General features: G+C 39.4%; 1 protein-coding gene across 2 annotated transcripts in view; it reads left to right on the top strand.

Annotated features, from left to right (window-relative positions):
- Window positions 1-13,306, top strand: part of LTBP1 (latent transforming growth factor beta binding protein 1) — a gene marked incomplete at its 5' end in the record, with an annotated part of 186,771 nt that extends 173,465 nt beyond the window's left edge. For both annotated transcript variants that reach the window (XM_084202889.1, XM_084202890.1), the window contains 3 exons: window positions 8,195-8,317; window positions 11,638-11,787; window positions 13,027-13,306. In XM_084202889.1, the coding sequence (XP_084059015.1) occupies window positions 8,195-8,317; window positions 11,638-11,787; window positions 13,027-13,196 (443 nt within the window). In that variant the 3' untranslated portion in view covers window positions 13,197-13,306. The remainder of the gene's footprint in view (window positions 1-8,194; window positions 8,318-11,637; window positions 11,788-13,026) is intronic.
- Window positions 13,307-14,816: the final 1,510 nt, after the last annotated feature.

Below are 14,816 nucleotides of genomic sequence, written 5' to 3'. Positions count from 1 at the left end.
GGAGCAAAGAAAAGCTGTTCATGTTAGAGGGAGTTAAGTTAGGTACAAGATTTACTTCTGGAGATTTCTAGCTAGTTACATTTAAAGCAGGATAAATCTGAAAAGAAGGAGAGAAGGACCACCAACATGGTCAGGCAAAGAGAACCTGCCTCACAAGGGAAGATGAAAAATTTCAAACATAGCTGCAGAACAAAGGCTGCAAATTCTAAGACTCTCCTCTAGAGCACAATCATGGAGGATTCCCAGAAGCTTTTAATTTAAACAAAAGTGCAGGAAAAGAAATTGGAACTATTTCAGTCTGAAAATACTAGATGTACTTTGATCATTAGGAACACAGGATTCTGGGTCCTGTGCCAAGAGTGGGGTGCAAATTCCCAATAGCTCTATGAAGAAAAATGAGAAATTCATTTTAAAAATTACATGGAGGTTCCCAATGGATAACATCCTAAACATGAGTTGGATGATCCTTAGCCAAAGCTGAAGAGCACTATGTTGTATAATAAAGTCTTTCTCCCTCCAGACACAAGACAACTTTTATGTGATTACATTTGCATTGAGAAGTGTCTGCTTTAACTGAAACTGAGGCATACGTTGATCCCAAATACTTTAAATTATCCTTACAGATTGGAACATAGCTAAAAAGAGAAGCATATTTAATGTTTATTATGTCAGAACAAACATGCAAGCTCTCATTTCTTTAGTGGAGATGGTATGTGCTCATTTGTCCTCGCACACGTGCACTCACCCACTCAGAAACCTGGAAGCCTTTCTCTGCGTTCAGGAACGTTTACCAAGAAAAATTGAGAGCTGACTGAACTGAATAAATGATTCATTTGACATGTCTTCAGTCTGTAGCACTCACAGTGATATCATTGGCTCAGGAGAGTGCTTTCACACCTCCAGGCCATCAGGTCACAGGTTCAAGTCCTGGCTGGGGAACCTGGCATTTCTCCATCTTTAAATTCTTAGGTATTGTGTTGGCTGGGTTTAATACTGAAGGTGTTTGCTTCTTTCCCCAGTTAGGGGCATTCTGAAGATTTTTAACATATGTTAAAGAAGACCTGCTGATGTGAAAAGCATTATCACCACAAGACTTCACCATGAAAGGAGTTGGAGCATAGTACAGATCTGTGGTTTCCTTTCACCTTGTTTATAGTCCCATTGTATTTGAAGATCTAGTCACCACCCTTAGAAAGAAGGAAATAGAGGCCTACCACCATAAGTGATACTTGTGCAAGTCCCTTCTAAAGATATTAATGCTTTATTAAAAAATAACCTCTAGCTTTTGAGCCCAGCTTGTCTTTAAAGTGCTTCCATTTTTCATTACAAGATTTAAATATGCTGTTTCAGTAGGATCTAGCATAAAACCAGTGAGAAGATAAAGCATTCTTGTAAGAATTTATCCATATTAAGCAAAAAGAAATACAATCTTATATCGGCCTGAAAACAGAACTTACATGATCGCTACTGTTTCTAATTAGTGCTTAATTAAACAAACTCCACTGAAATTACTCCAGACATTCAGAGACTGAGACAAAAAAAAGTAGCATTTTTTGATATTCCAACGAATATCAACAGCAACATCTTAACAACAGTAAGACTGATAAGTATTTCGATGACAACATTGAAGAACAAACTCAAAATATTTGTTCAAAGTCCTGATCAAAATACTGCAAACATGAGCTGTAGTGCTGTGGTTGAGTACCTCTGACTCGTGCAAACAAGGGCTGTAAAGACATTGTTTTCAATTCTCTTACTATACCATCATTGCAGATAAAGACTTTCAAAGATTTCATCAATATCAAAATGTTGACTTCTGAAGTGTTTCTCTCTGAGCTCACAGTGCCATTAGTCTATATTTGCCCAAAGAACAGTAATAACAGTTTAGTAGTTATTCTTAAAAAACTTCTGTGTCATTTGAGGTTTGTCATTGGCAATCTGTAGAAATTGACCAGTTGAGGAAAATTAGAAAATTGGATACTTTTTGGTTTAGAAAACAACAGCAAAACATCCTTTCTTCATTGCACCCACCCAAAAAATTACATGTTGGATTCTTGGCCTTTGGAAATTCTGCTTCCTTGGTCAATTTAGTGTTAGTGCCCACCAGCCCAGCTCTCTCCATCCAGTGTCCATGGTCTTGTAGCTGGTAGCAGGACGGGAACCAGCAGGTTTAGCAGCTGGGTCAAAGCCTCCATGCCAGAAAAGAGAGCAACTGGCCCAGACTGAAAAAATCAGAAATCTAAAATAAAGCCATATACACCTCCGGTTAACTTGAACTTGTAGGACCTGAACTATAAATGCTCTGAGACTCCAGAAACTCCTGTGCCACCCTTAGGGGACTGGAATGGATTTTAGGCAAGGTGTATGGTTGCAGGAAATGTGAAGAGAGGAGATAGAGCTAACAACTAGAAAATGTTGAATTATGTGATGGGGTCAGCATTTAATTTACAGAGACATCCTATTTTTGTATTTGCAAAATCACCGTTTTGAGGCTATTGCAGAGCAGCACCACGTTTGTGTCAATAACACCTGAAGGTGCTGGTAAGGTGGTGTTGGGAGCCCCTGAACCAAAGAGACATCAGTCAGTTAAGGATGGTACTTTCTTTTCTGGAGCTGGCTGCCTGGAGAAGCTTTCCTACAGAAAACCAGGGTGAGGTAGGTCCAGGGCTCAGCAGCTTTAGCAGAGGTTTTAGTAACTATTCAGAGTGGGGGTACATTACTGTATCTGTAATTTAGATTTTCTGTTGGTGTATGTACTAAGATAACGTCATGAACACATGCTGAGGCAACTGGAAAAGGCACCAGCATTCAGTTTATCAGCCTGCTTATTTGTGTATCCTTAGAAATAATTTTTCTGCTCTTAAGTTTTGAATTCTATTACTTTATGGGGTTTTATGAGACCACTTTATGTTTAGAAAATCTGCAGGAAAGACGATGGTGGATCTCCAGTCAGTAGATGTTTCAGATGTTCTGTGGGATTAGAAGTCACGTAAAGAACTGCAGTTTATATTGTATTTGAAGTTTCCCTTTATCTCCACCTTACCATTTGCAAAGCCCATGCTGGGAGAGCACTGAGAGTAGTGGGTAATGTGGATCACCTGGGCTGTATAATGTAGGATTTCTCTTGGACAATTTCATATTGTGGTTTTTATACAGAAACCCACATCAGTACTGCCAGTTTTTCCTTCCATCAGGAAAGATAAATCAGCACCCTGAGCAATATATTCCCCTGACCTGTTCTAGACACCTGCTTTTCAATGAGATGCTGTCCTAGAAGTGTTTCTCTCTTTCTGTGGATTAAAATGGACAGCGAACAACTAATTCAGATGCAGACCCTCAGAGATGCCTACATGGAATTGAATTCTGCCCATTTCTGGCAGAACAGATTGTTTGGATTGCATTTTTGTTGCAAAGGAACTCTCTGTATCCTTTGTAAACATTATGAGTAAGTTCTGGGCTGAGCTTCCATATTATGAGAACATAGTGTTCCCTTTAAGTTCTGGCTAATGTCACTCATGAAGATCTGGAAGTACAGGGAAAGCCAATGTGTGTAAAGGATGAGTTTTCATTTCTCCTGTTTTGGGATGGTAAAGATCAGCAGGGAGGCACTGGATTCATGTCTGTAGATCATTGCTCATCTTTCCATTTAAGATGGCATTGTGGCTCCTTCATTTGTGGTAAGGACTCTGGTCAAATGGATTCTATCCTCTGGGCTTAAAATATTGCAGTGATTGGGCCTTGAATATTCAAATTCTTGTGTTGGGTTGTGCAGATTTTTGGCTGATTCAATTTCTGTTGATGAAGAGTTTCAGTGCTTTTTCTGAATGTTAGGAGAGACATGCAGAGTAGCTTTGGCTAAAGGTTCTTCCTCATGTAACCTCAGATTCCAAGTGTACATGGAAATCAACAAGGGGTCAGAAAGCCATGTTCAAAGTTGTGTCAGAAACAACTTGACTTTTATTACAACTTTAAACTATCTACTTGGAGCAAAAGGAATGGGAAGATCATTTTAGGAAACTTGAGCAGCATTAGTAGAGGAACAAAAGGTCACTACCAAGCAGTTTTGAGACAATGAATTTGGTAATTCAGTTTAGCAGAAGCTCTACATCCACTGTGAATCTTTTTCAGGGATTTCATTTAGAGTGTATTCATGAAAAGATATGAATATCCTTCCTAACTAATAAAAAATAACCTGTAAGACTGACACCCTTACCTTTTTCTTGTGCTGTAGAATAGATACCAATGCTGTTCACTGCAAACTTTAGCATCTATCCATGGGCAACATCAATGAAGTTTTCAAAATTGTCAAATAGCACAATCTAAATATAGAGCAGAAAAACCTTTCGCTTTGGTTCTCGTATGATGCAGTCTCCTGAGACAGCATAAACTTAACCAATTTAGATTGATGTCCAGAACCTTTGCTGAAACTGTTGCATTGTTAAATAATTTGAAGGATCTGGTTTGGTTTCTTAGTCCTGGCTTCTCTTGTGTGTGTGATGGTGACAGTTCTGAGGAGCTGGAACAGAAATAAAGCTTTCTTTATGGGCAGGGGCTGGACTGGCTGCGATGTAGTTGTTTCATGGTTGTGTCGGGAAAAGCTTTTTATATAATATTTTGCTTTAAATACATGAAATATGGAATACTGTTTCTGACATTAGGAATTTTAGGCCTCTGGGTACAAGTAAGACTCACAAGAGCCTGCTCAGTTACAACTCTATATGCAAATTAGGTGCACATTTGCACAGCTGCATTTTTGCTAACAAGCACCTAAAAGCCAGTCAGTCCATACTATTTATATTGTGTCATCTCTGTCAGCCAAGCTTTCATCACCAATTACAGCTGACATCTGTGCCAGTACACGTGTGTCTAGATGTAATCCCCTAACACTTGTTTAATAGGCAATACTTCTGACTTTAAAAATGTCCTTTACATTTTTGGAAGCACACATCAGCTTCCTTTGATAATAGCCACCCTAAGTTACACAACAAGCTGTCTCCATGCTTCATTTGCAACTTATGAGAAAAACTTAGAAACACATGGGCCAATGTAGACTAAGCTATATTAAAAACAAAGGGGTTTTTTTTTCTCTTGAACTGTAGTTATATTGTCCCTGATCACAGCCAAGAGATGAGTGAACAGAAAAAATATACCCCTATGTAAAAAAAGGTTTCTCTGTTCATGGTGAATTATAGAGTATTTTCTTTCAACTTTACTTGAAAGAATTGTTTCAAAGTGAGCCTTAATTTCTGTGACAACTGAAATGCTTCTGTCATTCATGGGTAGTTACATGTTCTGTCTTGGTCTCTGTCCCCTTACCACCTTCTTGATCTCAGTCTCCTGTTGTCATTTCCCTCGGGCAATGTCAAGCTGTTCTCCCATTTGAATACTTGCCTGCACGTTTCTGTGCACCAGTCATGCTTTCACCCACAAATCTTACAGCACTCTGCTCATGTAGTTCCCTCCCCTGGAAAACTGTGACCAACACACATCACAGTGACCCAAAAGCCATTATTTTTAATTTGAACTGTAGGAACATAGCATAACAAGGGGAAAAGTTTAAAACAACGGAAAGTGTCGCTGCTGTAACTTGTTCTATCCTCCACAGGGGCACTCTGATGGGTTCATTTCTGTCAGGGATCCAAGTCTCAAGTCTACCTTATTTCAAAACACCAGTTCTCATGACCTTTCCAGAACATGGCCCCCTATATAACTTTCAGGCTTTGTACTCTCCTCTCTGCACACCTTTTTTTCCCCTGGGGAAAAAAAAAATGTGAAAAAAAAAGAAAGAGGAAAAAAAGAAAAAGACAAGCTGAGAAAGGTGGAATAGATAATTTACCATTGTTGTTGGTCCTGAATTTCTGCTGTTGGTTTGTTAGGTGAGTTGCTGTTGCTCCCCTTGGGTTTCTTGCCTGAGCACCTGGTGGCTGAATCAATACATTATAAAAGACAAGGCATTTAGTCTATACTACTTGGACAACTAAACAGAACATACAGTAAGAGAGTATTACAGGTATAAGACCTAAAAATGCAGACATTCAGAACTTGATTTTTGAGGGACCAATGGGACAGGAAACAAGTTTCTGTTGTCACCATTTCTTAATTCTTCCTTAGATGTTGAACAGCTTTGCATTGGCAGACATGCAGTATAAAATAGTCTTGCAAATCAAACTGCACAGCACTCATGTACATGAGAGCTCCAGCTCTATGGATTTTCAAAAGTTCCAACTGCTTTCTTCAGAATTAAAACATTGTTTATACTACCAGTATCACTAATGGCCAAATTAGCCCTGAGTAATCTGGGAAGCCAGTGTACAGGTTCAGCTCAGCCCTTCCCATCAGATCACACGGGGAAGAGGCAGTGATCCCTAAGAGCTGCTTGTCTTGTCCCTTTGCCTTTCACTGACTGTTTTTATGTGGTGGTTTCTTCCACAGAAGCCAGATAAATTAGTATTTTGTGGTAGAACACAGATTTCCTTTGCCAAGAACATTTGTGGGCATCTGTGAGAAAGTGCTTTTACTATTCTGCATAGCTTTCCTGTGTGTCCATTCCATATGAATGAAGGGATCGTTCTGAGATGATAACCTGTCCCCATGCTTGGATGTTAATCTGGGGATAGATGTGGGGTGTTTCTGGTCCTGTAAGAACTCCTAAAACTATGCTCATTATCACAGTATCCCAGTGGGAAGCTGTGCAGTCGGGGGGATATAAGTAACCTTTGCTATATGTTGTTTATTTTGCCATGCTGGCTTTGTTTCCTGTGCCCTGGGATGTTGCTCTTGGGCAGTGTACTTTGTTCTCTGGGAGAGGAAAGTGGTGTTTGGATATTATTACTGTATATAAATATATTTGGGAGGACATACCTCAAAGGAAACCACTTTGCTCTTGCAGCAGAATGTGGGATTTACAATGATTTTTCAGTTCACTGGGGAGTTCATGCTGCAGACTTGGACTGCCAGCCATGGCAGCTCTGGGTGTGCACAGACAAGCTTTGCCTGTACTGCTTCGTCTTGTACTCCTAAAGAGCCAAGTTGTTGACCACAGAATTCAAACAGACTATTTGAACACTTTGGCATTTTCAGTGCAAAATAAAATCATTCCAGGTGGAGGAGATACTACCTGTAAAAATAAAATTACAGCGCTGGACAGCAAGTAGGGCTGTGCTCTGTACTGTCTAGAGGCAGTCTGGACTTATCCAACTATTTGCTGTCTGGGACAGTTCTACACAGCATGAGGTTTCTGGCTCTGCAACCATCTGCAATTCTTGGATTCTGTATCTGCTTAGGGCTTTTTTTCCTCCCTCTCTTTTGGTGGTTTTTCTTTCCCGTCCTTTCTCTGCCTGATTCTCAGAACACCAAGCAATCTTCACAGAACCAGAAGCTAAATAGACCATAGCAAAAGTAAGGGAGTACCTGGGTTGCTGTATTTTAACAATATTTCTGTTTTCAAATAAATTGTACTGTATGTCTTTTAGTAAAGGGTCGTAGAAACAGAGTTGACACAATTTTTATTTGATTTATAAGAGTCAAACTGCATAAGCATTTCAAACATGGACTCTGACACCTAAAATGAAGAGTTGCTTTGGTCTCAACTTGTGTTGTTCAGCTTTTAGAGAGAGGCACGAAATCAAATATGACTCTTTCTCCTGTATGTTTCCTCAAGATCCAGTTTGTAGATAAGTGTGGGCTATTTTAGAAATATTTTTCACTCTATTTCTGCAGCTTGGCCGATAGTGCCAGAAATATTGGCCATACCTGCCCCAATTTACTTCCCTTAAGGAGCAGCCAGGATGGTCTGGGAGAGCCTGTGTTCCACAGAATGAGGAGCATGAGCAGAGATAGCCCTGGAGAGAAGTGCACCAGCAGTGGGATGCACAGCATCCCTCAGCTCTTGCTTCCCATGCAGAGCAGAAGAACCTGACCTATAACTTTTTGTACAGTTATTGACTCAAATCTATCCCTGGTGTTATCCCTATTATGACTTAATAGTATATATTTGGCTCATTAACATTTTAATGACATCCTTCTTGAAGAGAGAACGCTTTCTGGAAATTTTCTTTTCTGCAGATTTATGGTGTTTCTAGGAAGAAAAGTTTATTTCCAGCAAACATGAACCACAGCTCACTGGGACTAATGTAATGCAGCCCGTGTTACAAGTGTGTTTACTTTTGTATCTTATTTTCTTTCCCCCCCTCAGAGGATTACGCCCAGCTGTGCAACATTCCTGTTCCAGGATCTCGCCGGCCGTATGGACAGGATGCTTTGGTTGACTTTGAGGAGCACTACACTCCAGAAACCAATCCATACTTCGTTGAAGACCGTAAGCGAGGTTCTCTGTTATGTAAAAGACTTGAAATGGGATTTTTACTTCTGTTTTTTTTTTTTCCCTGTAGCCAGTTTCATTCTTCTCTTTGCTTCTGGGTAGTGTGGCCTATTTATGCTTTAGTTATTCCTATGACACTAGCTTTCAGTGAGTGTTCCAGTTCAAGAGCCAGGTTTGTATGAGAGTCCAGTTGGGCTCAGTGTACAATTAATTTTTAATCTAGTGATACAGTTTGTGCCAAGCGTACTAAATTTGTGTTTACCAACAGTTTTACAGCTCAAGGTCAAAAGGCTTGACAATTTTCCTTCTCACAAATTGATTTTCCTTTAGAGCATGGAGCAGATTTCTCCAGAGTGCGTTAAATTTAGAAAGAAAAAAAGACTCTTCATCTTTCAGTGATTTCCCAACAGAACTTGTATGGGTGAAATGAGCATGCAAGTCATTCTTGCTCAGCAGAGAAAATGTACAGCACAGTGTGATCAGAGAATGCACACATGTATGGACTTCAGGCTGATGCTCTGGCTGCCAAGCAGGGTGTGAGGGATTGTGCACAGCATCTCTCCCGTACCTGAGCAATATCAGGGCTCTTTACGTTGGGTTGGGACCAGCTCACTGTCAACATCTGCAGGAGATAAATGCTTACAGAGTTCAGCATCTTCCTCAAAATCAGGCACCCTGTACAGGTCCAGAGTACTTCATCACAGTTTTAAAGAAGAAAAGTGGAAGTATCAGAGGGAGCTGGTAATTTCTCATGCTTTACATACGTATGGCCTGCAAGCTGCCCCTCTGCTCTTCCCCACTCAGTGTTACTGAGTGTTGATGTGGAACTGAAATGTCACACAGCTGAAAACTGCTGATTACACCATGAAAAACCCAGAACAATGACTGGGTAAGCCATGGTAATGTACTGTTAATCTGGAAACTAGCATTTCACAAGGTATAAACAATGTATATAATTTAATAATAAATAAATATAATGGTGGTAAGTAGGTACAATAAATTGTAGAAAGTTTTGAATCCACATCTGAGACCACTTCATAGAATGGCTGCAGTGGGAAGGAACCTTAAAGATCATCTAGTTCCAACCTCTTAGGGACAAAGGCCTAAGAGCTCATGCCTCTTGCTCCCATCCTATCACTGAATCTGATGGAGCATCCTGTTTAGGGCATCAGAGACTTCAGGATCACAATCCTGCTGCAGGCTGTGTTAGGAATACAGCAATACATCCCATCCCATGGCAGGGCCATGTACTTCAGTGCAATATTTGTTATTGTGCAATCAGTTTTTACAGAAGCAAATTCATATCTCAGAATTACAAGAGAGGTCCCATCAAGCTGTTTTGAACTAGAGTATATTTTGTGAAGTAGAACTTGCTGTGAGTGATACATATTTTAGTTTTAGCTAGTTAAAATTACAACATACTGAATTCATGATAGAGAGGGAGAGAAAAAATATGTATATATGTGTGTACATAAGTTTGTGCTCACACCTATATGCCTACATATAAGCTATATTTCTAATAAATTTTGGGGGCCTTTTTAATTTAAAAAATACCTGTGTATTTGGGAGGACACCTTTGCTTTTCTTGGCACTGTTTTCTAAATCAGAAAAGGTCTTTACTTTAAGGGTCTCTCCTGAGCTCTCTACAAGCTCTGCCAGAGCACTCCAGCAAGTAATGAAACTTGGTTACCTACATCATGACAGTGCTCAATATCCTCAATACTATTGCACTGAGAAGTGATTTACAAGGCTCATGAAAAGGACTGCAATGTTTCCCATTTAATGTGCACTTGTATACATCCTGTGTATTCTATATGTTCTTGAGATGTGACATCTGTCAGCGAGTACTTACCTCACATTATGTGTTCAGTGCCTTCAGAATCCACTTAGCATATTACTGACCAGCTTGATCCTCACTCAGAAGTCCAACATGCTCAAAAATGCCAGATAGGAACAGTATTTGTAGTCAGAGAGAGGGGGAGTGGAAATGGCAGGATGGAAGTTAAATGGATGAAGATATGGAAGGGGCAGAGTAGGAAAGGAAAAAGCAGGTCAGTAGAAAAGAGGGCCTCAAGGACCAAGACAGGATGGAGTAAATAAGAAAAGACAGGAGAAAAAAAACATAAGGAAGGGAGAAATTCATATTCCTAGGTAGCTTAGGAACATGTGTCACAGCTGTTGCAATATGAATCAGTAAACAGTTTTTCAATAAGTTGCTGGCTTGTTGGAGGAGCCACTACCTGTTACAGGACAGATGGGAGATATATCCTACTCTATTCCACTCCAGCTCCAATTTCCCCTCTTTATTCATTGTGCTGTTAAACTTGGGACTCAAACATCCTCAGCTTTTTCCACATAAGTCTGTTTGATGTGATGGGCTGCCATCTGCAGTCCTGTTACATCACTGCTCCACGAGCAGATAGCTAGTGAAAAAAATCTTAAGACTTAGAGGAACAGTTCAGTCCTAGAGACAATCTCTGAACCTGTAAAAATGTAAAATAAAAATGTAAAAAGTATAAATTCTTCCTGATATATAAAAGCATAACTGTCACAAAAGCCCTAAGGCAGGGAGCACAAAAAGCATTATACAAACCACTGAATACAAAGACAACTCTTTGTATAAGAGGTGAAAAAAAAAAGCTCAACTCTTTGAGCTTTGAATCTTCACCATCTAGAATTATGACAAGGAGGAATTGGTAGATTATAGGTATTTGTACTGGCACCAGTCACTGAAGCCCAAGCCAAAGGGCTGTTAACAAAAAACCACAACAGGAAAGCAGTCTCTGATTTCTTCTTATTTTCCTTATGGCAGCTGGGATTGATTTTTTTTTTTAATATGTTTTCTTCTGGATAAATTATAATGCATCTCTTGCCCCTCTACACACACCCCTTATTTTTCTACAATCCTGTTTTAAGAAACTTTCCCAAATTGCGTGACCACTTGTTTCCTTAAAGGCTGATAAACATAACAATTGAAATAAAAGGTGCTATTAAAAACACTGACTTACCCTTTAAAAAATAAAGAATGAAATTATGGAGTTTCCATTCTACAAAAACAAAATCACAGATTTTTAACACAAAATAAAACTTAAGAGTTAACCAAGTTATTCAGTTTCCATCTTGAAACATATCACAGCACTTTTCTGGTACATTTAAAACTCCAGATGGTGCAGCTCTGCTAAAGCTGACCTATTTTCTGCAAAGTCAAGTCACATTCCAGTAAACTTCTGAGAGAATTTCAGTCTCCCACTATATATTTGGGTATACTGATTCAATAGCTTTGTAACCTACTTGTTTGCAATTCTTTTTCCTCCCAGGTTTCCTGAACAGCTTTGAGGAGCTACAAGCAGAGGAATGTGGTATTCTGAATGGATGTGAAAACGGCCGATGTGTAAGAGTCCAGGAGGGCTACACCTGTGACTGCTTTGATGGTTATCACCTGGACATGGCCAAAATGACCTGTGTCGGTGAGGATGGCATATCACCTGTAAATCATTATCTCCTGCTAGTCTGTCAGTTCACTCAGTCACTTGACCTTAGGAGGCCTTGAACAAAGGGGTTTAAGGATGATCACCTGAATTGTATTAAAGATCCAAGCTTTGTTTTATTTACTGCAAAGGCTAGTAATTATTGTTACAAAAATATCTTGGTGTTTCTCAGTGCCTCTTGGTCATTACAGCTGCGTTCAGTTAAGGGAGTAGAAGTGAACAGATAAGCATTTTTGGAATGAAGCTTAAACTTATATCAAGACTTTAATGTACAGACCAAATGTTTTTCAAAGGCTTCAGTAAGCTAGGAGGATGGAACTGGATCCAGAGCAGAAGAGTGATTTTAGGAGTGGATTTTTAGAGTGAATTCAGAGTGATTTCCTGAATATGCATATAACCAGGTGGTGAAGTTTGGCCCCTGATTTTCACAGACTTCAACAGTCAACACACTCAACTATTTCTCTCTCTCTCAGACTAGTAAGTCTGCAGGTTTACTAACCAAGACATCTATATCCTCAATTAAAACAACTAAACATGGGAACAGCACGTCAGTGAGAAGATGAAGCAAAGCAACCCCTTGGTGTAGCAGCCTAGTCCAGACAGAGTGATTATTTCAGTCTCAGGTCTGCACTAACCTTGTTTAGCATTTTGCTGTGTGACACAGCTGAAATCTCCCAGCTCTGTGGGGAGGAGCTGCCCATGTGCCTTGTAATCTTCAGGGCTTTATGGCAAGCTGGCCTCCTTAGCAAGAAAAGATGTAGCTGCTGTGTATGCCAGGCCAAAGCTGCGTGGTGTTGAGTGCAGGTAGTTTGTCCCCACAACTGTTCAGCTGACAGCACCAGCAGCTCCTCAAGTATTCGGTTGGTAAAGTACAGATGTTGTGCTAAGAACTTCGAGATTGTTTCTTAAAAGTCACTCTTCAGTCATCAGATAAACACATGTAAGTGGTTACTTAATTTTGTTGTGCAGCTGGGCTGAATTTGGACTTGGTAATCTAACAGTTTAAGGCCCTATTGATTTCCTATGATAACTTCCACCTCTTCCCAATTCATCTTTTAGGGCTTTTGGCCCAGCCTAATTCCACCCAATCGGAACTGAAAATAAAGCTCTCGGGGCATTTGTGCAGATTGTTCTAGTCCTAACAATGCTGGAACTAAATGAGTATTAACTACACACCAGACCTAAGCACATGTGCCTTTTGATGTCTCCTTTTTGCAGATGTGAATGAATGCAACGAGCTGAACAACAGGATGTCCCTCTGCAAGAACGCCAAGTGCATTAACACGGAAGGCTCCTACAAGTGCCTCTGTCTCCCCGGGTACGTGCCTTCAGACAAGCCAAACTACTGCACACCACTGAACTCAGAGCCAGAGAGTGAACTGGAGTAGAGGAAAATCTCCACATCCTAAGCCCATATACTCTGCACTGTATAAAGAAAAGGAAGAAAAGTATTTAACTTGAGGAGAGAAGGCACCAGAGTAGCGAACAAAAGGGGGGAAAAGGGTTAAAAGTGATGGGTGGGTTGTTTATCAGCTAAAGTGACAGACCAAATGGACACATTGCTCTGTATGAAAGAAACAAGTACATAGTGTGTTCATAAAAAACAAATCTTTGAAAATAATCAAAAACAGTGCTGTTGTTTGAAACAGAAGAGCTTTTGTTTTTTTATTTTTAGTTTTGTTTTGGATTTTTTTTTACTATTGCTTGATTAATTTGGCATTTAAATAGTGATGGAAATATTTTATATTACTATGTCATTTTTTTGATTGTTCATTTCCTTGCCTACTGTTTCTTTTCAGACCTTTTTTTCTGATCAGTACAAATTCTATGATACAGATATTCTTAGTCCATTTTATAAGAACTGTTACACAGGGTGATGCTCCTCCTTCCCTGGAACATTGGTCAGTGACTTTTTTTTTAATGTGCTAGTTGTCTGCCCTGTGGAGCAGGCACCATTTGTTTTCAAATGTTTATATACCTTGGCGAAAAGTCCTTATATTCGTTTTGTATCCTCTATGGTTGTTACTGCACTTAAAGTCTTTAGAACCTTTCTTGCCAAGTTCAAAGCTGCTAGTGGACAACATTGGATTCCTTTTGTACATTAAACCAAAAGATTTTAGCTCACATCTCTATTGTAATGTGTAAATTGAACACAAGAGAGATCTTGTATGATTACCCTAACATATTAAAGCTGTATATTAAAACTCAATAAAATCACCTTTTTTTTAGAAAAAAAAAAGTACTATTTACTAATTTTGGCTCCTTTCTTCCCTCCCCCCCTCCCTTTTTTTTGTGTGTGTTTGTTTTACAAGAATCAGCCCTCAGGTGTTTACAAGAATCAGCCTCTCAGTACTAGATTTAATTTACATTACAATAGTTTTAGGGAGTTGTCTGGCTGGTTTTTCCTTCTCATTCTGTTTTAATAAGATCAGAACCTGAATTAGTTAATGCCTGAAGTTAGGCTTCCAGGGGGAAGATTTCAAACACAGACCTACAGAAACTGTTTGACTTGGAAGCTGATTCACATGGAATTTTTTTTTTTCTTTCCTGGTTTAGGCATGTTTCCCAATAAATCTGCAAATAACACTCTGCAGTATGATGGCCTGGTTTTCAGAAATACTGAGGAGAAGGGGGAGAATTTCCTTTTCTTGATGAACTGTACCTTCCCATCAGCTCTTATTTTTCAGTAGAAGGAGAGAGAGATTAGGAGACTGACAGATGTTTCACTTTGACCTTCTCCAGAGTGAAAGAGTTTCTTTCAGAAGTCCTGAAACAGGTCCTTTTCATATTTTTCAAATGAAATGTTTTGCTGTGTCTTCTAGACCTGCCCTGCATTGAAAGGAGAAGAATAACTTGAGATTTTTAAAAGTGAGTCAAATTCAGTCCAATTGCCCAAATATAAGGTTATTTCTCATTAAAAGAAAATAAAATTAAAACTTGTTTTGATTCTGAATAAAATTTATTCAGATATAATTCAGATTCTGAATAAAAATATTCAGGTCAGCCAC

Source organism: Fringilla coelebs (genome assembly GCF_963513975.1).
Source record: "Fringilla coelebs genome assembly, chromosome: 3".
NCBI classification, from domain to species: domain Eukaryota; kingdom Metazoa; phylum Chordata; class Aves; order Passeriformes; family Fringillidae; genus Fringilla; species Fringilla coelebs.
The sequence above is the reverse complement of the archived record's forward strand: the minus strand, read 5'-3'. Positions and strand labels throughout refer to the sequence as shown.